Raw genomic sequence first — 24,826 nt, 5'->3', positions numbered from 1 at the left:
AATTTATTTTTAACTTTTTTTCTTGATAGCCTTTTTCTGTTTGAGTAACAACATCGTAGCATCACTGTCTCTTTCCTCTTTGCACCATAGTGGCCTTCTCTGTACTGATCTAACTCTTCTTCTTTTTCTCTTTGTTCTATAGCACTCTCTCTACTCTACAACCTGTTTGTTCATGCCCTCTTCTCTACACCCTCATCTGTTTTCTCTATCCACTTGTTTCTTTACACATCTAAGATACACCTCCCTATTTCTTCTGCATGTTCTGCTTTTTCACTTCTGTTCTCTCTAACCACAGTTATCTCTTCATTTTTATCTGTTACCCTCCCATTTTCTCTTTTCACATTGCTCTGTGATTTATTTTTCTGTCACACATTTATTTTATCCCCTTCAGGAGTTCTCCCCTTTTATCTCTTTATCTCCCCATGCCATCCTAGAGGCATCTCACTGTCTTTACCTTCTGTGTTAAACCACTCTTGTCTCCATTTCCACACCTGCCTTTTTCTTGAAATCCAACTCTGTTAATGTTTTTCTTTCTCCCATGTCTTTTTCCTGAGCTTAATCAGGGGTGGCAACAGCTTAAGGCCTTTCATTCAACCATCGATTTACACACCAAGGGAATCGCAGATACAGGCATATACATTATGGTTTTTTGGACTGCAATGGGTCACAAAACCCTGTATTGTACAGCATGCCTTCCCTAGTTCTCTCCTATGCTCTTCCTGCTTGCCTTACCCTTCAATGCTTCACCCATTGTCTGTCTTCCTCCAAAGCCCCTAGGTTTCCTCAACCCCCTTCTGCCTTGCCCAGCATCTCTTCATGCTCTTCCTGTGCTCTTTCCTGAACATTATTCTCCTTCAGTACTCCCCAACCCTCATTCCCATAGTTAACTCCAGGGGCACTGTGAGGAAAGGAAGGCCTTTGAAGGGATTCCAGTCTTTTTGGAAGAATTTTCTAAAAATTTGAATCAGAAGGGTTTCATTGTCTTTGCAAATACCAGGGTATTCACAGATGATTGCAGGTACAGAGTTTCCAAGCCCCACGCATCCATAGGAATGCCATGGCATTGTGTGAACCTTCCTCAGCATAGTCTGTATGCCCATCTCCAGTCCAAGACTACAGGTTGCCTGCTGTCTTTTATGTAAATGCCAGATTGAGCTAGCAGAAAGGTCAGGTATTGTAGAAGAGATGTGATTCTGTGCCATTTACTCCGAGACTGCATTCTATTTTATTATCCTGAAATGTCCCAAATGACCTATTTTAACAGTAAATAGAACAGTTAAACACAAGTAAATGGTGCTTTCAACTGGCAACAAAGCAGTATGAATGCTGATTTCTTTTGAACTGTCATCTGACACAGTCTTTAGAAATTGCACACATGAATTTGATATTTTTTAAACTATTAAAAGCCAAATTTATCTCTGTAGTGGTTCTACAGAGAAATAAATATAACAACAAAAGCAACAACTTTGATCTAAAAACAGAAAACAGTGGTGTGAGCTTTGATATTATTACCGCCTTACCCTAAATATGGCATAAATGGAGACAAGAAATTGAACAATTGTTTGTGTGAAATGCATTATATATATTTTTCTCATACAATGGCAGTTACAGAAAAACTTCAGTGCTGCTATCCTAATCTGAAATGGACCTAAGTAAATGGTCTCAAGGTTCTTGCCTTCAGGGAACCTTTCACATCTGAATTAAATTGGTGAAGAGTTTTTGTACATCTGCCACAGGATCCTGCATGTTGCAGATAATTCTGGGGCATTCTTTAGGATTAGAGTTGCCCATTGCAGAGTAGGCTGGACTCTGAGATTTCATGGACAAACACTGACACACAGGGACAGTCCCTGCTGATGTTATTAAGTAAGGTTCATTAAGCTTTAAACACAGTGGCTTAGAGCATGACATTCAAATAAAAATATTATAAAGTGGAACTAAGGAGTTTGAAATTATGTTTTCCAAGCTCTGTATTAAAAACAACTTTTTCCAGCACTTATTTTAGTACTTTGGCCAGCACTACTTCAAATAACACATGGGAGTTGTATTCTAAGCAAGGAGACTTGAAAGCAAAAAGAAAGTTTTCTGAACCCTACTTTGAATAATTTGTTTTTATTAATCAATGCTCTCTCTGCTCACATTTTTTCCTATCGTGCACTCATGTTGTGGAATTCTTGATCACCCCAGTCAATGGTCATAATAATGCTATTATTTTTATGAGGAGAGATAACAGTGCTAGACCAATGATGGCTGCATGTCTATTCAGAAGCTATTGACTTTAATGGCATTTATAGTGTTACCATGCTGACAATCAAACATATCTCAGTCAAAGTTTAAGACATTCTTTAATGTGGCAAAGGAGAAGAGCTGGGAAGGCAGAGAAGAAGGGTAGGAGAAGGAAGATGATTCATACAGCAAAATGTGGGGATAGAAGGAAAGAAAGAGAGGGACACGGAAGAACTGTAGCCAGAATTGAGGAGGCCATAGGTTGAGAAAGAAAATGATAGAGGGAGGAGAGCCAGGGATGGAAAGAGCAGATAAAAGCAGCTAGGACATGTACAGAGGGAGGAGAAGGAGAGAAGAAGAAAAAGAATTGACAAGTGTTTAGTGTGTAGTTGGTTGAGATAAGAAGTAGAAATTAGGAAATGAAAGAACTAAGGAATAAAGGAGTTAAATATAGGCAGAGTTGCAGAGAGAAAAGAGAAGGAGAAAGAGAATGAGAGGGGGAGAGAGAAGAAGAAGATTTTATACACACACACACACACACACACACACAGAGAGAGAGAGAGAGAGCCAGGAGGTGAGAGCATAAGGGGAAAGAGAACAATGAAATAAAGAGTTAAAAGAAATAAATAAGGAGAGCAGAACAACAAACATTTGTACTATGCTTTTTTGCTAACAGTAGTGTAACCCATCTTAGACCAAGAAAGAAAACTGTACTGCAGGTAAGAAAGGTGGAAACAGAACTGGGAAAGGTAACAATAGGAAAAGTAATGAAGTAGTATTCTATTCATTCAGTGAGTTTGTCACTAATCTCTTCCTCTGTAAATTCCATCCTTTATGTCCTAGTCCTAGCTGCACTTTGAGACACTTTAAGAGGGAAAGAATAAGAGAGGCCAGTAGGTAGACAGTCCTTTTGGAGAATATACATGTTTATGACAGCATTCTTGCCCTGAGGTGGCTTTCTTTTGCCCTGAGAGGCCAAAGCACTGAGATCTGAGAATCCTATCAAGGATAAGATCAAGGAGTCAAAGACATCACCATTGCCCACATAAATTGAGGCCAGACAAATTAATAATATTTATTTATTTATTTATTTATTTATTTATTTATTGCCCGCCCGATCACAAGGAATCCGGGCAGGTTAGAGCAATAAAAATACAGAGAATACAATAAAATAAAATACAATAAAATAAGATAAAAGAGAGTGGCGTAAGTCACAGAATTCACAGCTAGACTGATGGAACTGGGCTTGTCTTTTTCACTCCCTCCCAGGTCTGATGGACAGAGGGAGCGTAAAGAATATTATTTTAATTAATTTTAATTTCATTCTTGTCATTAAATTTAAGAATTGGTGGACAGAGTGACGTAAGTCACAGTAAATGGGGAGAGGAACTAGGTAGGGAAGGCCTGCTGGAAGTGATCCATCTTAAGAACCTTCTTAAAGGCTGTAAGAGTAGAAATGTCACGGATCTTCTTTGGCAGGTCATTCCATAGCTTCGGAGCAGCGGTGGAGAAGGTCCTCTCGGTAATTGAGGTTAGTCTAGTTTTTTTGGCTGAAGTAGATTTTTCCCCAAGGACCTTAGAGTGCGGGATGGACAGTATGGAAGAAGGCGTTCCCTTAAGTATTCTGGACCCAAGCCATGTAGGGCTTTAAAGGTAATCACCAACACCTTGTACCTTGCCTGGAAATTAATTGGCAGCCAGTGAAGGGATTTCAAAAGCGGTGTTATGTGATCATTACAAGAAATACCTGTAATTAACCAGGCTGCCATATTTTGTACAAGTTGAAGTTTCTGAACTTGGCACGAGGGTAGCCCCATGTAGAGCGCATTACATAAGTCCAATCGAGAGGTGACCAGCTTCTGTTTCAAGGTCTCCCAGTTCCAGGAAGGGGTGCAGCTGGTGTATCAGCCGAAGCTGAGAATGCAGCAAGGGATCTGATAGACCTAATAGAATACAAGTTGAACATGTCAACCATGTGATGTAGTAGATAAAAAGCCAATGCAATTTTAGGGTGTATCAATGGAAGTATAGTGTCTAGATCATGGGAAATAATAGGACTACTCTATTCTGCTTTGGTCAGGCCTCATCTAGAATAATGTGTCCAGTTTTGGGCACCACAGTTCAGAAACAATGTTGACAAGCTGGAGCATGTCCAGAGGAGGGCAGCCAAAATTATGAAAGCCCTGGAAACCATGTCCTATGAGGAGCAGCTTTAGGGAACTGGTTGTGTTTAGCCCAGAGAAGAGAAGTTAAGAGATGATATGATAGTTCTGTTTAAATATTTGAAAAGATGTCATACGAAGGATGGAGCAAGTTTGTTTTCTGCAGTTCCAAAAAATAGGACCCAGAGCAATGGATTCAAACTACAAAAAAAGAGATTCCACCTCACTCTTAGAAAAAACTTCCTGATAATTCTATTATTCTAAGAAAATACCAGCCTTTCCATATAGTTATATATTTGCAGGAGATTAATAGTGAAGGACAAAGTATTTCAGAGAAGCATTCATTTTCATCATTGTTCTTCTTCTCAAGCAACCAGATAAGAACATGGTTTGAAAGTCATAGGATTTTAATAAACAATCCTTCGTCTGGTATAGCCTTCAAGGTTGTTTTGTGTGTTTTAACATAATTTAGTCTATGTAATGCTTTTTTGAATTTCTCCAGTTTTTCACTCATTTGAGAAAATACTGATTTCCTTGATTTGAGATAGATCTTTTGTGACTGCATACTTAAGCACAGATATTTCCCTGCTAGTTAAAACCCACTTATGTGGCTATTTGTAGTATTTCCAAGCAGAGCTATTTGAAAGACTTTTGTTGGCTGATGAATAATTTTAAATTTTATGGGCAAGTTATTGTTAGTTTCTCCTTCCTCACTGTTTTGTGCAAGCTCTTTGTTTAGTGCCCCAGCTTCTTTCTCTGTTATATTTGTGGGGGGGGGGGGGATAATTAGTAACTGTTATTTTAAGGAGTAAGACATCTTAACCCTTTCAGGTCAATATAGAGCACCTGAAGGCCCCAATGATTGTTCTGCCATTACAAATGCTTGTTTTGTTTTACTAGGCATCGCAGGCCCCTGTGCAATTGCTGAGACAGAATGCAAAATGAATGGATCATAATCTTGATCTCTTAACAAAATGTGTGTACAACACTGAGGTTAGACTACAGTGCTCAAATGTAGAAATAAACCAGCATCATACAAATGCTTTTCAAAGACATTAAACAAGCTAGTGGCAGTGATAAGGCTTGTGGTATCTGTTGTTGTTGTTGCTGTGTGCCTTCAAATTGTTTCTGACTTATGGCAACCCTAAGACAAACCTACCATGGAGTTTTCTTGGCACAGTTTGTTCAGAGAAGGTTTACGATTGCCTACCCTGAGGCTCAGAGAGGATGACTTGCCCACAGTCACCCAGTGGGTTTCATGGCCAGGTGGGGAATTGAACCCTATGCCCTTTGTTGGCTTCCTATTTTTAAACATAATTTATTTCTTACAGTTTTGACAAGAAAAGTTTTTTTTTATAACGTCTAAGGCAGAAGATCAGTACAGAATATACAAGATAAAATGTTATCCAGTGCTATAAAAAAATAAAAATCTCCATGCTAACTGATCCTGCCAGTGTAAATTCCATAGCATGTGGCACTATGTTGGCTTCTTGTCAGGACCATCTAGTTTGTTGCACTGATAGTTGAGTCAAAATGACTATGCCTTAAGCAGTATTGGGTGGAAAGTCTTTGCTCTTAGGTGCCACAGTTGTAGAAAGAAGTGATGTGTGACAGAGACTCTATTCAAAGCAACGTATGTCCTTTTAAAGGCTATGTAGGATATATTGGAATGCTACTCTTATCAGAATAGCAGGACAGAATTGCTCAACCTGTAAAAGTAGTTTGCATGTGAATCATATGCACTTTATGTGTCAACTAAGCTGCAAGTGTGAAATTATATGGATTAATTTGAAGTAACATTTGTTCTCTTTCTGATTAATGTTTCTTATTTTATAGATGGAACTAAAGTGCCGTTTATTTCAATAAACTTTTTACCACATGTAATATTTAGAATCTTAAAGTCTTTCATTTGTTCCCACCTAGAGAGTGTGAAGAACATATTTCTGGATAAGGGCATCTGCATAGAGGATGAGAGAGCTTTTAAGCCTCATTTGACCTTCATGAAGTTGTCAAAATCCCCAGAGCTACGAAAACAGGTATGATCACTTTCGTACACTACCTTATCTATTGCAGGGCATGTGGGGCGCTGTGACCATAAAGAATCTACCGTGAAGGAGGTTTAAATTCACCAAATATTATCAATATTTTTTAGCCTTGCAACTGAAGTTAATAGCACAGTGGTAAAGTGTTGATGATTCATTGCATGTACTACGAGAGAAACAGACTTTGCTCTCAAGGTTCATAACCTGATATTTACAGGAAAATCGTAAAGTCATTATCCCACAGTTAAAATGTAATCCAACAGAAGTGGTATTACATATCTAAAATGAGTTTAAGAGACAGTTATCTCCAACTGTTTCTTTATTCTCCTGGGCTTAGATCCTGAGTTGCCTTTCTGTTATCAGGACTTTGAGCTGGAGGATAGGCTTTTTCACATATCCCTCCTTTTCCTCAAGTGTTTCTAATACTGTTTTTAAGTGTCCTTCAGCTCTCAGGAACAGATTTTCAGGGAGCATAGGCCTTCAGATTATTTCTAGAACCAAATCAAAATTTATTTGTTTTGTGACCACAGAATTCGATTAGCTGGTGATATAATACAATAGTCTTTATAGGATGGTTATCTTATATCTTGGATTTTGATTAAAATTGACAGTATGTCAGCACTGGAGGTCCATTGGTTAGGTACCCCTTCCTGACTCAGCTATGCACAACCAATCCATTCCTGCACATTCTTTTGTTGTTGTTGTTGTCGTCTTTTTTCCCCCAAAACTCAAGGCAGATTCACTAATTAAAGTAAGCTCACACAAGAACACAAAAAATAATTAAAATGTAATTAAACTTCCTATAGAACCATTAAAACATATGCATTAAAAAATAAGAATAAACGCTATAGAGCTAAAGATTTATTTACTATTCCTCTTCTCTCTTCAGAAAGTTCTCTATCATTTTAAATAGAGCCCACCTGTGCATTTTCCCAAGTGTTCCAATATATTGTCACCCGTCACCCGGACAAGCAGTAGATTCTGTCTGAGTTAAAAAATAAGTTGGGGAAGCAAAAACTGTTCTTACAGATTTAGCAAAACAAACACTGAGGCCTAAATCTAATTGTTAGTCTCAAGTAGTATACAGTGTGCCCGCGTCATATGCGGAAAGCAGTGCTGTTTCTTCTGGTGCCATGCACCGGAAGAAACAATGCGCCACTGCTGGTGCATGCTGGCACAAGCATGAGCCCCATTACTTGTAATGGGGCTCGAGCATACGCACTTTTTGTTTTACGCGGGGTGTGTGTGTGTCCGGAACGGATCCCGTGTAAAACAAGGGCGCACTGTATACTCCTTGAAGTAGTGGATCTTACATAAATGTGGGCATAGCTAGTCCACATTGATTCCATTGATCTGCTCTAGTTTCAACTAACAATAGGATTTAGGCCATGAGTGCTATCCCATATATGTGTACTCAGAAGTAAGTGTCATTCATATAATATTCCATCTAAGTGTACTGTACATTGAATTGCAATGTGAGAGCAGTAGCAAAGGTAGCTTTTTAAAAAAGTGAGATAACTGATATCTCTGAATTCCCATTGCTGGCTGCACAACTGACATTATATTTGGTGATGGGCCCCATCCCTGCCATTCATACTTATACAGTAACTGCTGCAGATGTGTATGCTTAATGTTATATTAAATTGCAACAACTGAATTGTAGTGACCCGTGTATTAACATTTAAGGATTTTTCATAATTACTGTTACATATGTTCACTGCATGTTGAGCCAACAGATTTTAATTTGCCAGACCTTTTTCCTTCATAATATTTTAAGTGGTGTAACCCTGTATGTAGTATAGCTTCTTTTAAGGTACAGTAGAGTCTCGGTTATCCGACTCTCGGTAATCCGACATTCCGGATTATCCGACGTCGGATAGGTCAGTGGGCGTGGCTTGGAGCCCTTGCCACGCCCCCAGCCAGAAAGGGCTCCAAGCAAAATTTTTTTGCAATTTGTATTTTTATAATGATTGGAAGGCTTTTCATAGTGATTGGAAGGCTTTTCATAGTGATTGGTAGGCTTTTCCTATGACCCTCCGGATTATCCAACATTTTCGGCTATCCGACCTATGGGACCACCAGTTTACATCGGATAATCAAGACTCTACTGTATAATAATTACATTTAAGGCATTTAAATATGTGGGATTATTTTTTCCAGGTCCAGGATATGCAACAATAAGTCAGTTGAAAATGATCAAGGGAAGGTTTATGTACTATTGGATAGCAGTTAGTAAAACTAAGGAAATGGAGATAAAATATAAAGTCAGAAAATTAACATTTTGAAAATTTTAAATTAGGCAGCTACATATTTTGGCTTGATATTTTAAGAGCATTCTTTGGTCAGATAGGAATATAGCCAGGTGTCTTTCCACCTTTGCCTGGCCTACATCACTCCCACCCAAGCAAGGTACTTTCATTTCTGTATTTCTGTGTTCTTATTTCTAGTGTTTCTTCTCCTACAGTTAATAAGAAAACCATAGGTTGAAGGAATAAATATCTCCATCTTAGAGGATGCCTGTTGTCTTGCTTCTAATTAGATTTCAGCAGAAAATTTATGAGGCCACACTGTTGTTGTAATAAACTTACATATGATTTTAATTGTACAGTATTCTCAAATCTATCTAAATTGTATGTGACACTGACGGGAAATACTGACAACAGGTTCAGTGAAATGCATAACATAGTGAATTAGGTTGTAAGGAATCTCACATTTACTGATTTGATACTTGCTTATATTTGTGGTTTACAGGACAAATGTAAGCCATGGTTTGCCAGTTTTGATGTAATGACAAATTAAATTTTGCTAAAAATCAGGAGGTTACTAAATATTAAGATGTGAGAAGAGGAGGGATGGATGGTCTGACCAAATACTCTTTTCAGACTTGTTTTTTAAACTGCTATCCATTGTTGTCTCTGAACCACAACTTCAATTGTATTCAGGAGATAGGCAGCATTTTGAACAAACAAAATATCTGAACATTTAAATACTTATAAGGCTTTAAGGCGAAGAAGTTGGAAGAATAAATGTATAGGATCCTGTAATGTAAGAATCAAAGTAATATGAGCTGTAGAAGATGTAATTCAGTGGAATGCCATCTTATATCATATGCCCACAAAGCATATAATATGAAAATATCTGCTATGACAACTAACTTCATTCAATCCTTTCCTTTTCCTAGTTTTTCATTGTCTCTTTTTAAAAAATTAAAAAGGCACAAAAATTGAATAAAATATATTCAAGTTACATATAATGGTACATCCCAGAAGCATCTACAAATTAGATTAAATTAATGGAAAGACTGTTGTCTCCAGAATATACTCCAGTTATGTTATAAAATATTACATAATAGGCAAATATGTAGCATCACTAACATAAAAAAAATAAGCATTGTATTTACATATTAAGAACACTGGATTTAAAACTACAAATGTCCCCCTGACCTTTTTGTAGTGGTTTCTTGCAATGCACTTTTTCCACTGTTTACCTCAGGTAAATTACCTTACTTTTACTGCCTTTCAGATAACGCAGAATGGACAGCATGATAAGTCATGGTTTTCAGGTTGCATTTAGTTTGTTAGGTAACAAGTTGTATAGGCATTATTGATATTTACAGATGGATTCACATGAACAAAGGCTGATGCCATAACCAACTAGACCAAACACTTTCCCATTACAGAGCAATACAAGACACATCATACTGTTAAAGTACAGAAGCTGAAGATGGCAGCACTTCTTTATTCATAAACTCCTTTAAATCCAGATGAGGGTCATTAAGATCTAGGGAGAGGAACTTATCTACTAGAGATTTGCAGTTGTGCAGCTGTTTCTCTTTTGAAGAATGGTCAAGGCACTGGATGGGCTTTCCATTGCGGAGCAGTTCTGACACTTCTATTCCTCGAGCAATCACCTTAGGTGGCATGCCTGCCAAAGCTGCAATATTGGCTGCATGGCTGACAGTGGACACCCCTTCTTTGATCTGATAAAAAAACACAAGCTCATCTCCATCTTGGTGAGTGTCCATTGTCAAGTATTGGAGAAGAGGAGTGTCAGGCAGGAGCTTCAGCTGCACTAAGCTGTGGAAATTAGTGGCAACAAAAATGTGTGGGCAGTGGATTGTTTGTTTAATCCAGTACCTTAGTACTGCAGCTAGGAGAGAGAGACCATCTACTGTGTTTGTGCCTTTGCCAAATTCATCAATCAAGACCAAAGACCTTTCAGTGGCATTATTCACTGCTTTGGCTACTTGGTTAAGATCAATCATGAAAGTAGAGAGGCCAAGAGATACTGATTCCCGGCTATGGATCCTTGTATAGATTCCATCCACTGCCCCTATTTCAGCCTCAGCAGCAGGGACATAGCTACCAATCAGGGCCATAAATGTAATAAGTCCCACTTGCTTTAGATATATGCTCTTTCCAGATGAATTGGGTCCAGTGAGGATCTTGATTCGTCCATTGATTTCACTGCTCTCCACTGAATTGGGCACAAACGTCTTTGCACATAGCTCCATCAGAGGATGTCTTCCATCCTTAATACGGATCATGTGGGAATGAGAATAGTGGGGTCGGATGTATCCATTCTCTCGAGCCATTACTGCCAGGGACAACAGCACATCCAAATGTGCTGTGTATTCAATCACATCGCTAAGTACTGCAGACTTTTCCAGAATCTTAGTTTGTAGCTGGTACATGATCAGTGTTTCTTGATCTCTTATTTCACAATGAAGGTCACCAAGCAAGCCATCCAAGTCCTTTGTCCTGGCACTGCGGTAATGTAGCTTTTCTTCTGACAAGAACATGAAATCCAAACCTTCAATTTCAAAGTCATTCTTATCCACCATGGTGGGCAGGCGTGGAATGGAGAGTAAAAACCCTATTAAGGGAATATAAATAACACTACAGGATGGAATCCTGTTATCCAAGTCCTCTAGTTCTTTTCGGGCCACATCAGTGAGGAAGTCTGAAAGCCCCATCAACTTTCGTTTCTTTTCATCAATAATAACGTCAACATTAGGCCTGACAGTGAAATGGTTTTCTGAGATGCTGCTTTCAAAATCTACCACTTTGCTGATTAGGCTAGCAATGTAATGTAGATCATCAGTGAAGACCTGTGAAATAGTCTGGAAGAGTTCAATGGTCTTGGGTAGAGAGCGGCATGTATCTCTGAGACACACAGCACTGTACACTGTTTTGTACAGTGCCTGCCAGTCACTAACCTTTGTATTAGAAAGAGCCATCCTCCTAAGAATAAGAGGTACATTTTTTATATTTTTGAGACATTCTTGTAGGGTCAAAACTGTTTCATGGTTCTGAGCTAACAAGAAGAATTGGATAACATCTAGGCGTTTGTTCAACTCTGTCAAGTTGCGAGTGGGCCTCATGAACCACAGTCTCATCAGCTTTTCTCCCCACTTGCACCTACAATGGTTCAGTATTCCATATAAACTGAGTCCTTCTTTTTTCCCACTGACTTGTTTATACACAGAAGGATGCACTTCACTTTTAAATATCTGCAACACACAGTAAGTGTCTTGATCAACATTTACAATATCTGTCAATACAAACTTTTTAAAGGCCAGTATGGGGACAGCAATATGACTGTCTTCTAGTTCAATACCAGGCCTTTTCCTGTCAAGGAACTTCAGCAGTCCTCCTAATGCTCTTATCACAAGTGGGCTCTCAAAAGGAATAACTGAGGATAAAAAGAGGATTTTCTCCATTGCTGTCATGTGAGATGGGACAAAAGGGAATTGCCTAGACAGGATCCTTTGCTTGCTTACTTCTAAGCCAAAATCCGTATTTGGATAGAGGACAACCTCTGGCTTTGTTCCTCCTTGTTTGTCTCTCGCCAAGGTTTTTATATTGGTCAAAAATTTGGCAATACTATAATCTTGCTTAGCACTACTTAATATGTATTTAGGTAGTACTTCATCAACCACTTTTTGGAGGAGCTTGAGGTCTTCATTGTCTGGTGACTCTGTCATGAAGTAGATTGAGCAGTCTCCAGTATCATAATAAGCAATCCCTAGCTCTCCACCATACCACAGTACACACAAGTAGACCTCAGACTGTCCTTGTTCCTCTTCTTGTTCAATAATAGGCAGTGGTTTGGGTTGGCACTGAGTGGCAAAAGTAGAAGTAGAATTCATTTTTAAAAATAAAATTGTAGAAGCTGTGTGGCTGTGTAAACAAGCATATTTTTTTATTAGTGGTTCATCCTTTAAGACCCGTTCTTCTTCATATAACTATCCCTCACATACCCCCTCCCAGTTTGGGATCTCCTATCTCCAAACCCATGTGATATACCATGTGAAAAATGACAAAGTCAAATGGTAGGTTTGGCAATGATCTGGATTTACAGTTAACAGAACCAGAAAGGGGATCATGATTTGATTTAAAAAACAAATTCCAAAATGTTCTCCTTGAATTATCTATGACTAAGAAAAAAAATATAACAATAATATTGCTGCCTCATTCTTTCTAACTTTAATTACATATTTTAATTAGAGAAGCTGCAGGTTGCTAAGATAAAATGAGATGTCTGTTGTTGTCTTATTGTTTGTTATATGTTCTTTTAGAGTTCTCCCCTTTCTAGCACAAGGGGATGCTCTTTTAACATAGTGGTGGGAAAAGTGTAGTTGATGGACTGCATGTAGTCTCCCAGAATCATTTTTGAGGCCTTCATAGCCCCCAGTATCCCACAGAGTTGACTTCTAGTTGCCTTCTTGTTTTATATAAAGGCCTTCCCTGGGAGAATGGGCTAAAAATGGTAGAAATTCTCAATAGAGTCTTAACACTGTTCTTTTAAAAATAAATTGATTGCATGTCTATGAGTTTGTTTTGATTTTAGGAGAATGGACAAAACTGTCACATTATTATAAATACAGCCAGGTAGTCATGCCATATTCTGAGATATTCTGTTCATTTTCCTCCCTCCTTTTCATGCAGCCCATCAGACAGTATTCACTGGCTAGTGAGCATGCTCACTCACAATTGGGATATTTCTAAGGGGGTTTGCTCATATTACTTCTGCAAACCTTCAAGTTTCCCTAAAGCACACTGATACCTCCCTTATCACTTCTCAGAGGCTCCATTTTTTTTTTTTGGAGAACTGTTGGTACTCAAAACCTGAGTGTGCTGTTAGTGGGAGTGCTAATGTACATTGAGGATCAAATAGAACATAAACTACAAAGGATTAATGGATTCCAAAAGCATGCTTATTTTTGTTAAAGGTTGTGGACAGCCATTTTTAAAATAGACCCAACATTTTCATACTGCTAATCTTTCTATACTGGAAATGCTACCCTAAAGAACACCTTGGATAGAAATTACATCTAAGACATGTAATTTGGAGGCCTAGTTAATAACCCAGAGAACAAGATCAGAATTCAAAATGACCTTAACAGATTGGAGAGCTGGACCATAACTAACAAAATGAATTTCAACAGGGAGAAATGTAAGGTACAGTACTCCATTTAGGGGAGAAAAAAAATAACACACTCAGATACAGGACGGGTGACATCTAGCTTGACAACAGTGCTTGCAAAGGGGATCCGGGATTCTTAGTAGACCACAAACTGAATATGAGTCAATGGTGTGATGCAGCAGCTAAAAAAGCCAATACAATTCTACCCTGCATCAATAGGAGTGGAGTGTCTAGATCAAGAGAAGTAACAGTACCACTATATTCTGCTTTGGTCAGACCTCACCTGGAAAATTGTGTCCAGTTTTGGGCATCACAATTCGTGGAGGATATTGACAAGTTGGAACATGTCCATAGGCAGGTGACCAAAATGGAGAAAGGTTTGGAAGCCATGTCCTATGAAGAGCAGCTTAGGGTATGTTTAGTTGAAGAAGAGACGGATAAGATGTGACGTGATAGCCATGTTTAAATGTTGAAAGACTGTCATATGGAAGAAGGGGCAACTTTATTTCTTGCTGCTCCAGAGACTAGGACACAGGACATGGATTCAAACTACAGAAAGGAAAAAAAAAACCCATTCCACCTAAACATTAGGAAGAACTTCCTGATGGTAAGAGCTGTTTGACAGTGGAATATGCTGCCTTGAAGTGTGGTGGAGTGTCCTTCTTTGGTGGTTTTTAAACAGAGCCTGGATACCATCTGTCAGGAGTGCTTTGATTCTGTATTCCTGCAAGGAATGGCTGGATGGCTCTTGTGCTTTCTTCCACCTCTATGATTCTACGAATAACTACATACCAATTAGCAGTGTCGGTGAAGGGTATCGTCATGATTGCTTTTGGGAACGTGAAAGCAGGTGTGATATTAATTGTATGAATACATGTAACATGCATGCTTTTGTTAGGCAAATAGCAGTTATAAGGAAACTTCGGGAATGGAGGGCATGAGAAGAGGAAGCATAACTCTTTATTTCTGTTATACTGTGTAGTTGCAGCAAAAATCACCTCTGTGATGCTGCTGTTTGTATTTCTAGAGAAGTTTCCCTTGGTGCTGATAGCAGCTTCTCTTGAAATGTAGATAACAACTTCATAAAGGCAAATTTTATCAGGACCTTGGCAGTGAAACAAACAAAGGAGTTACACTTCTCTTTTCCAGTCCCATAGTCCCAAGGCTGTTCTCATCCCTCACTGCTTCTATTTATGTAACAAAAAGGTGCATATTAATTTAATTTACACAGTAAGAATTCAGGCCTCATTTTTGCTTCACTTGCTAGTAGGGGAAGTGCAGCTTTTAAAGACCCAGTGAAATGTGAAGCTCTACAATAAGTCAACAGGATGGATGGATGATACACACACACAATATATATACCTCTTATTTTAACTTGGCGATCTAGATGGGTGATTGATCTCCTTTAATAACAGCTGTTTTTGATCATAACATTTAGGGAGGTCAGATGGTAGAGTGGAGGGATTGACTTTTACACTTTATTGTATTTAAAGTGCTTAATACATCCCTCATCTATACTGCACTTTCCAGTCATTGCCCCATACTCTCAGGCCCTCTTTATAGATTTGTCTCCAAGCTGCAGTGCACAATGTTTACAATCCATACAAAAACAGCATAGTATAATAAATTATACAGGCAGCACCAACACTATTATCTTCTTGCAGTCTTCTGTTGTTACTTACTGATCAGCACTTTTATATAATCTCAGCTCTTCCTTCTATCACTGTTAAATCTGCTATGTTCTCTATCGCTGCTGTAGGCCTTCTTCCATTCTAGTCAGCCCCAATCCCCAATAGTCAGACTTTCCTAGTAGTTTAGTCACACTTTATTTTTTCCACAAACTGATACTTTTTTCTTTTTTCTTCTTTTTACACACACACACACACACATACATATATACATAGAATGTATGTAATACATAATATATACAAGTGAGTGTGCGTGTGTGTGTACATATTGTGTTTTTACTTGTATGTAAAAAACATTTTATTAAAACCTTATATAAAAAGGAAATGGCAGAATATTGCAGAACTGTGCAATTAACAATTTGTTAGCCGCTCTGAGAGTAAATAAATAGAGAAAAGTGTCCTTTTCTCATAGAAGTTAAATATTTTTCCTCAGCTCTGGCCTCTAAACATGTTTTCCTGTTGAAACCCCAGACCTCATTTTTCATTTTGTCCTGACTATCAGCAAGAATGTTTTTAAATTACTGACATTAGATAAACAGGTTAAGTTCTTTCTGTCTGACTTTGATTTTTGAGCCTCTGGAGGAATGCTACACCCAGTTTCCCTTATTTTTCTGATGTTAACTATAAAGATATGCATACTGCGGGGGGGGGGGGGGTTGTTTAAGTAGAAAGGTTTCAACACTTGGGCTGCATCCCCATGCAGAAATAATCCAGTGGATACCACTTTAACTGCCAAGGCTCAGTGCTGGAAGTCAGGGATTTGTAGGCACCAGAGCTCTCTGACAGAGATGGCTAAATGTCTCACAAAATTATACTTCCCAGAATTCCATAGCATTGAGCCATGGAAGTTGAAGAGGTGTCAAACCGGATTATTTCTGCAGTGCGGATGCAGCCTTACAAGCTTTAGCAACTTCCTAATTCCACTTCAAAACATGCACCTGAAGAAGTAAGATGAAGTTTATGAAAGCCCATGCTAGCTACCAACTTCTTTCTTTCAGTTAATCTCAAAGGTCCTACAAGTTCTTTTCACTCCCTGACTCCACTTATTTCTTGTAATCTCCCCACCTGGTTTGTTACTTCTTCATTGGCAATTTTTCCTTCACTGCCATTATAAATAAGACGAGATCTTTCAAATCCTCTCCCCTTCCTACCTGCAGCATACATACTCTGACAGTCATAGCATCTCTTCCCAAACAGTTTTGCCTGTTACCTTCCTGTGAAGTCACAAATGGTAGCCTTTTTCCTTTAGGTTCATTTCTTCCACGAGTTAAGAACAAGGGTTCCTAGGCTGGTTCTCCGTGTTAATTTATCTCATCTTCGCCTGCCGCCAAAGAGAAGGGGATAAGGAACTGGGGAGGAGAAAAGAGTTTGTTAGTGGACAAGAACAGGGCTGGAAAGAGTTTTACTAGCAGGCCCAAAAGAAGCCATTGCTGAAGAGCTAACCAAACTGCAGAGAACGCTTATACAGACTGACATGTAAAACAAACAAATGGTAGAATGAGGCCTAGCCACCATTTTATGACTGTAAATGAGTCAGAAGATTAAGTTATAAACAGTTCTGCTTTTATGAATTAATTAAGACTATCTTAGGCCCAAAACACACTGCAGAAATAATCCAGTTTCAGACTGCTTTAACTGCCCTGGCTCAATGCTAGGGAATTCTGGGAACTGTAGTTTTGCAAGACTTCTCTGACAGAGAGCTGTGGTGCCACAATAAACTACAAGTCCCAGGGTTCCCTAGCACTGAGCCAGGTTAAAGCGGTCTCAAACTGGATTATTCCTGCAATGTGTTTTGGACCACAGACTGCATCGGCACTGCAGAAATAATCCAGGTTGACACCACTTTTGACTGCCATGGCTCAATGCTGTGGAATTCTGGGAAATGTATTTAGTAGGTGCCGCCCGCAACAAACTACACTTTCCAGAATTCCATAGCATTGAGCTGTGGCAGTTAAAAGTGGTGTCAAACCGGATTATTCCTGCAGTGCGCGGATGCAGCCTTACTTTACCCTTGTAAAGAAAACAACAACCTATTAAACTATGGCTGTGGGGATTTAAATGGCATAAGTAACTTTAGGCACATTGTTCTTGTGAAGTGGGCTCAATCCTGCCTCCATTTTCCACAGAATCATTTTCTACATCCCTCCAAAGAAACAGAAATTCCTAAGTGCTTAAAAAATACAGTGATGGAGGGAAAAGTCCCTCACAGTGTAGCTGTTGCTGGGCCGCCCCATGCCCCCATCTCAAGTCTGTCAGGAAAGGAGGAGGGCTAAATGATAATTTATACATTAATGTAATACAGTATTTTAAAAATAAATTATAATTTGAATGCCATCCCACATAAACAGCTTCTTAACCATTTTAGTGTGTCAAAATGGGGAGCCTTTTGTCCCTCAGGCAATCTTGGCCTGCAGCTGCCACATTCAAGCAAGGAATTGTGGGAGTTGTAGTCTGAAGTGTCTGAAGGGCTACAGCTACCACATTTCTCTCCTAGGTGTTGACCTAATAATAATAATAATAATAATAATAATAAATCTTACTTACCCACTGTTTTAAATGGTATATGTCTTTAAATTGTGTAAGGCATATACAATTTAAATGTGGATTGTTTTAAATTGTCACACGACATCATTATATCGTTCCTTTATCGTCCCAAAGTGTACTGAAATTGTCATAACAGATAGACGGTTCCAAAAGATTTTCACATGAGGCTGTTAGTGTACTTAAAATGTTGATGATATATCAGAATTCAGCAATTCAACTGTTTTGAAATCGTTTTGTAATCATTTGTTGCTGAATTCTGATACATCAACGTTTTAAGAACACTAACAGCCTGAAAATCTTTTGGAATCGTCTATCTGTTATGACAATTTCAGTACACTTTGGGACGTTAAAGGAATGATATAGCATTGTCGTGTGAAAATCTTCTATGTCTTATTTGCCCTTTTAAACTGTTGTGTGTTGTTCCTTGTTGATTTGTTGTTGTCCTCAACCTCATTCCACAAGAAGAGGAACAGCAACAAATCAACAATGGACAACATCAGCTAAAAGACGTTAATTAAAACACACAACAGTTTAAAAGGACAAATAAGACATATACTATTTAAAACAGTCCACATTTAAATATACAAGGCATATATTGTATAATTAAAAAGCAGTCCACATTCAGAAAGTAGAAAGTACCATAAGTAGGGTTGCCATAGTGAAAACTGGAGATGGCTCCTGCTCCTTTAATGCAGTGCTTCTCAATTATTTTCTGTCATGCCCCCCCTAGGAAGAAGAAAACATTTCGCGCCCCCCGCGCGACTGTAAATAGTATCATTTGTCTATAAAATTGTTATAAGTACACTCTGCATAACAGAGCCTCACACACCCCTTTACGGAGCCTCGCGCCCCCCCTGGGGGGCCCGCCCCACTATTTGAGAAAGGCTGCTTTAATGGTTGTGTAGAAGAGGGAATTTCAGGAGGTGTCGCTTGTTATCTGGTTGTGTGACAAGCAACACCTGCTGAAATTCCCTCTTCTGCACAACCATGAAAGGAACAGGAGCCGTGTTGAGTTTTCATTCTGGCAACCCTATTCATAACCACAGTCTAGCCTCACGTTGTAGGCCCAATGCCATTACAATCTACCTCAAGCCATCCACTAAATATTGGCACTTGACACTTGTAAGCACATCTACCATATTTAGGGCTGACCAGTCAGGACTATGTTAGATAATGAGATTTTAAGGCCAAGACCTCTTATCACAGGATGCATGCCCTGGTACCATTCCAAGGATGATGTTGCAAAAGGCAGCTCCTGGGGATGTCATTAAGCATGATACATTAACCATCAATCACAATTGCATAAAGTATGCTATTTAAATTGAAAAGAAAACAAGTTTAACAAATGAAGAAAATGCATATGTGCACACACCTTTCAAGGCAGCACTTTTGTCCCCAGATTTAGAGAAGAGGGACCAAGTCCTGAGATCTAGTAACCCTCATCACAGTCATCCATCAAACATATACAGGGGTAGCCGTGTTGGCCTAATAGCAAAGTACAGTATCACCCAAAATTCACAAGACATAAAGATCTGTTTATGGGGCCAACCAAAATGCACATTATACAAGTTGCAAGCTTTCAAAGCTCCACTGGCTTTTTCATCAGGCAAAAGTGTTAAAACTCATACAGGAGAAAGAAAGAAGAAAATGTTGATGGTGTTAGTTACAGCCCTGCATTTGTTCAAGATGTTGTGGTTGTCTTCATTTTAGATGAGCTGGAAGGATATTCATGCAGGTGGGCCCCTTCTCCTCTTGGCCATGTGGGTACTGGGATATTCAGTCCAGGAAATAAACTTTAAATCCCATTTAGATTGTAAGCCTGAGGGCAGGGAACGACCGTCTATTATCCCCTCTGTTGTAAACCGCTTGGATTCCCAGTGATTGGGCGGTATATAAATAAATCCTATTATTATTATTATTATTATTATTATTAAATAGCTACTCCCTTTGAGATCCAGTTTGTCTAATATCCTTTGTGAGCCTACAAGCCCCTTTGTTAGGAAGACTGCACACTTACAAATTATTCTGCACCATGTGTTGTCCTACAGTATAGAGCAAGGATGGGCAACTGTGAGAAGCTAGGAGACTTGGGAGGCGGCAGGTACTGTCTCAACTACACACATTTCACCTGTAAAAAAGCTCCCAAAAATGACCCCCAAATTTCCCCAATGCTATCCAGGGACTGTGGAAGGAACCTTTGCCCAGGAGATGCCATTTTGCAAAAAGGCAGCCCCCTCCAAAAAATCTACAAAATATATCTTTTTGAGCCCTGGGGGCCCTGAGGATCACAAAATGGCCTGGGGGGCATATGGGGTCCCCAGGCTGCACTTTGCCAGTTCCTTGATTTGGTAACAAAATTATGGGCCAGTACATACCTCCATAAAGCGGTGCGTGCTCCAGGCGATACTAGGCTTAGGGAGCGCGCACCAACTGCATACTCTCTAACCCTAGTACTTTAACTCATATGTGTGTGTGTGTGTGTGTGTGTGTGTGTGAAATCACCTGTCTCTGAGTAGAGAGGCAAAATGTCCAATCTGGGAGCACCTAAAAAGAAGTACTAACCTCTACTCTATCATGCATCCAGCCTTTAGGGTGAACACAGTTATGTCTGCCAGAATTTTGTAAGTTCTTTAGCATCATTTTCCATTGCTTCATCTTTTACATCCTTTGTTACATGTCCCTAAATCTTATCCTTGACTTATCCACATGTCATATGAAAATCCATAATTTTGGCCCCCAAACCTGCCCTCGACTTATACATGAGGTCGACTTATAGTCGAGTGTATACAGTATATTTCAAGTTTCTCATTTACTTAAATGTCATTTTCCAGTTAATGGAACAAATTTGATATATTTTTCTCAATTGACTGTGCGACTTGGCATTGCATCAACTCATTTCTATATATTCTATAAACTATCAGGGCATATATGTGTTCACATCTCATGAAATTTGTTTGGTGGGTACACATAACAGACTTTCTCTGTAGCATCGCCTCCACTGTGGAACTCTCTACCCAAGGAAGTTAAGCTGGCCCCATCAAAGAGTGCTGTTCCACATGACACTTAGTGCTGTTTTAACTATTTTGAAACTAGATTCTAGGATTATTTTTAGACTGCTTTCAAGAGTTTTTGAAGAATATTTTATTGTGTTTTATCAAAGTTTTTGTCTTGGTATTGTTTTAATTTATTTTAATTTGTTCATTGCATTGGGAGCCCTTATGGACTGGTAGGCAATACAGGAATAAACAAATACAGTAACTGGCTTCTGCATTTTACACTTGAATTGAAAAAAGCAGCATTGCCATTGAACTAGTGGCAGCTCTATTGAAATTCCAGGATTAATCTTTTTCCTAGAAAAGTGAAACTGGAAGTGGTGAAATCCTAAATTTGACCTATTTTTAAGGAGATTTGAGCAGCAGCAAACCATATTGAGACGTATGTAGTTCAAGAGCTTTACCACTAGATGACAGTGATAATTTAAGAATGAAAGAAAGCATCTATGAGCAAAATTGGACTTTCTTTTGAGATCTTTGTTGGGTCCAGAATCTTCCTCAAAAAAGCAAATGATTATTATATAAATAAGAAACTATACTTGTCTTCATGTACAAACTGAATAATTTAGATGGAAATATACAGAGTGTACTACACTTACAATTAAACTCTTTTTATTCAGTTTTTCTTTTCTTTTATATGACATAAATGTGTGTGTATATATGTCTCTCTCTCTCTCTCTCTCTCTCTGTGTGTGTGTGTGGTATCCTGTATTTTCAAAGAGATACGATACCCATTACAAAGTGGGACGGAATCCATTAAACAAATCAGTAAAGAAACTGAATTCAAATAATTATTGAACCCCTGCTTTCTTTAGACTGTAAACACTTGGTTTATTTCTTATTCTTCTATTTGCTATTATACATTTTAAACTGATGACTGAGATAGCACTTTATACTTACACTATATTATGCTCAGCAAAGACTGCTGCTTATAGTTTTACAAAACTATCGATTCCCTTAGATGAATATTTATGTATGTATTTATTTATTTTTTGAGTTTCCATTGATGTTCATAATTGTTTAGAAAGAATATGTATGACAGACATATCATACCCTGAGAGACTTGCAGTATATAACAGACACAGAGAAACAGCAGAAAGATTTGGGAAGAAAAGAACGTAGATGCAGGTGTTCGTTGTTGTTAACTGCCATTGCGTAGACTCAATTCATGGTGACCCTGTGGATGAGACTTCTCCAAGACTCCCTGTCCCCCATTGCTCTGCTCAGGTGCTGCAGGCTCAGGCCCATGGCCTTTCTGATTGAGTCCATCCATCTGGCATGTGCTCTCCCTCTCTTTCTGCTACCTTCTGCCTTAACTAGCATTATAATTTTTTTTCTAACGATTCATGCCTTCCATGATGTGGCCAAAATATGTCATCCTGGCTTCCAGGGAGAGTTCAGGCTTGATCTGCTCAATGGCCCATTTGTTTATCTTTTTGGCTGACCATGGTATCCTCAGCACTCTTCTCCAGTACCACATCTTGAATGAGTTATTTTCTTGCTATTGGCTTTCTTTGCTATCCAACTCTCACATCCATACAGGGTGATGGGGAATACGATGGCTTGGGCAATTGTCACTTTAGTGCTGTACCTTTCCCTGTTCTTTCATAGCTGCCCCCCCAATCCTAGCCTTCTAATTTCTTGACCGCAGTCTCCATTCTGATTAATGTTTGAACCAAGTTGTGAGAACTCTTTGACTATTTCAGTTTTTTCGTTATCTAGGATGAACTCTTGTAGATCTTTTATGGTCATTATTTTTATTTTCCTAATGTTCAACATTACGCCTACCTTGGCACTTTCCTCCTTGACCTTCTTCAATAAGTCTGCACAGGTGTAGAATATGAGATAATTTTATTTATACCTACTTTGAGTTACAGAGCAGTCCTAAGGGCAGGAAATGATGATACTTTGTCTTATGTCAATCATAAAGACAGGCATATCCTCCACAGTATTTACCACACACAAACACACAATTTTCATTTATTTAGAGCACTTTCACTCTATCTTTTAGCCAAAAATCTCTCCGAGTCACTTCTGTGTGTACATGTCCCTTCAGGTCACCTGTGAGCTTAAAGCAACCCCATGAATTTCATTGGGTTTTCTAGACAAATACTCAAGAGGTCTTTTTGCCAGTTCCTTCCTTTGAAACATAGAGCTTTATCGCATTGGGATTTAGGGCCGCTCTGAGAACAATGCGGCAGGAAACGGAACGAGTGGGGGACGGATTTTACCGCACGCACCCATCCCTCATTCGTTCCGTTCCAGAGGGAACGCTTTTTGAGAACTGTTCAGAACAGTTCTCAAAAATTTCCCCCTCTGGAATGGATTAAGAACGGAAGAGAGGGGGAACGGAACAAACAAGGGACAGGTGCGTGCGGTAAAATCCATCCCCCACTCGTTCCGCACTCGTCCCTGCTCCTTCCGTTCCGTCCTCAGAACGGAACGGAAGGAGCCAAATGCGATAAAGCTAATAGTCTATAGCACCTGGTATTCAATCAATCAATCAATCAATCAATCAAAGCCTTTATTACAGTCAACAGACCTCCAGGCAATAAAAAAATTAAAAACAGAGCAAAACAACCACAACCAGTTTTAACACAGCAATGACATATTAAGCATAAATATGCAAAGTCTGTACATTTAAAAATAACAGCATTCAGTTAAGAGCATATCCGGACCTTGTTATGCAAAACAGATACTATTCTTTCTCGTTGTTCAGTGCACTATAAAAATGAACTGGGTCAAAAGGGGAGCACCTGGTATTCCTTGGTGATCTCCCATCCAACTACTAACAAACACTGACACTGCTTAGCTTCCAAGACCAGACAGAGCTGGTGCCTTTTGGGTGTTTAGGCCTCCTCTGAGTGACTTAGAGATAAGTAAAAAAGAAAACTCAGTGCATTCAGGATCACAATGTAAAAACATGAAACGAGGGAGGAAATGGATGAAGAGAGACAAAGGAGTTTATCAGATGGGAGGAATTTCTCTTAAATTCGAATGAAAAGAAAGTGGGGCCAGAACACATTCACTTAAAGTTGCTAGTTTCGCGCAATTACATGAATACGCATTGCATTCAAACTGGCTCCCCATTGGCCAAAAATAGCATGCCATTGCCTGAATTTGCATGTGGCATTCTATCACGCAATAATGTGAAACCACATGATTGCGTTCGGACTGACTTCCCATTGCCCGAATTTGTGTGTAGTGGGTTATCACGCAATAACGTTAAACCCCATGATTGCGTTCAGATTGCCATCGGATTATACTTCCAATTCCCCTTGCCTGATAAACTCAAAAGAGAAATTCAAACTTGGGACCCAGTTCTTCCCTCCTAATGATTTCAATGGGAGGAGAAATAAGGGTTTTAGAAGAAATGAAGTGTCTTTAGATGTCAAGAATTCCTGATTCAATGTCAACCCTACTTATTGGAACACTGTCAATACTAGATTGCAGCTTTCCACAGGTATAAATGGCTCTCCCATTTGTCAGATACAGTGAAGTACAGGATCTAGGGGGAAATGATACACACAGATCCTAGACATTAATACTGCCAGTGTTTGTTCCTGGTACTGTGAAAACCCTGAACAAAATACCTTCAGTTGTGTACTTCACAACTTCACCACTGTACCACTGCACTTTTTCTAGCTTCCTTTACCCTGAGCCCAATTATCACAACTACCAAA

General features: G+C 39.0%; 2 protein-coding genes across 10 annotated transcripts in view; one reads left to right on the top strand and one right to left on the bottom strand.

Annotated features, from left to right (window-relative positions):
* LOC149311111 (A-kinase anchor protein 7-like) overlaps positions 1-24,826 on the top strand; it is a 140,138-nt gene that overhangs the window by 56,920 nt on the left and 58,392 nt on the right. For all 8 annotated transcript variants that reach the window (XR_016281754.1, XM_089530372.1, XM_089530370.1 and 5 more), the window contains exon 6: positions 6,312-6,424. Coding sequence is in view for 7 of the 8 variants with exons in the window: in XM_089530372.1 (XP_089386498.1) it covers positions 6,312-6,424 (113 nt within the window). In the remaining variant the exon portion in view is untranslated. The remainder of the gene's footprint in view (positions 1-6,311; positions 6,425-24,826) is intronic.
* On the bottom strand, positions 9,930-17,225 carry LOC149311112 (mutS protein homolog 5-like). 2 transcript variants are annotated; one of them, XM_089530365.1, is made up of 2 exons: positions 16,757-17,225; positions 9,930-12,612 (listed from the first exon to the last, which is right to left on the bottom strand). In XM_089530365.1, the coding sequence occupies exon 2, from the start codon at positions 12,579-12,581 to the stop codon at positions 10,134-10,136; it is 2,448 nt and encodes an 815-aa protein (XP_089386491.1). In that variant the 5' UTR covers positions 12,582-12,612; positions 16,757-17,225; the 3' UTR covers positions 9,930-10,133. The 2 variants fall into 2 exon arrangements, with proteins under 2 accessions (XP_089386491.1, XP_089386492.1); XM_089530366.1 differs by having other exon boundaries at positions 9,930-12,551.

The sequence above is a fragment of the Sceloporus occidentalis genome, unplaced genomic scaffold (assembly GCF_023333645.1).
Source record: "Sceloporus occidentalis isolate IW3139 unplaced genomic scaffold, rSceOcc1.0.p SCAF_6, whole genome shotgun sequence".
NCBI lineage: Eukaryota > Metazoa > Chordata > Lepidosauria > Squamata > Phrynosomatidae > Sceloporus > Sceloporus occidentalis.
Note: the sequence above shows the minus strand (reverse complement) of the source record. Positions and strands in the feature narration are given on the sequence as shown.

Bases quoted from the DNA above. Each gene is read 5' to 3' on its own strand.
- LOC149311112 (XM_089530365.1), bottom strand. From the start codon at position 12,581: ATGAATTCTACTTCTACTTTTGCCACTCAGTGCCAACCCAAACCACTG.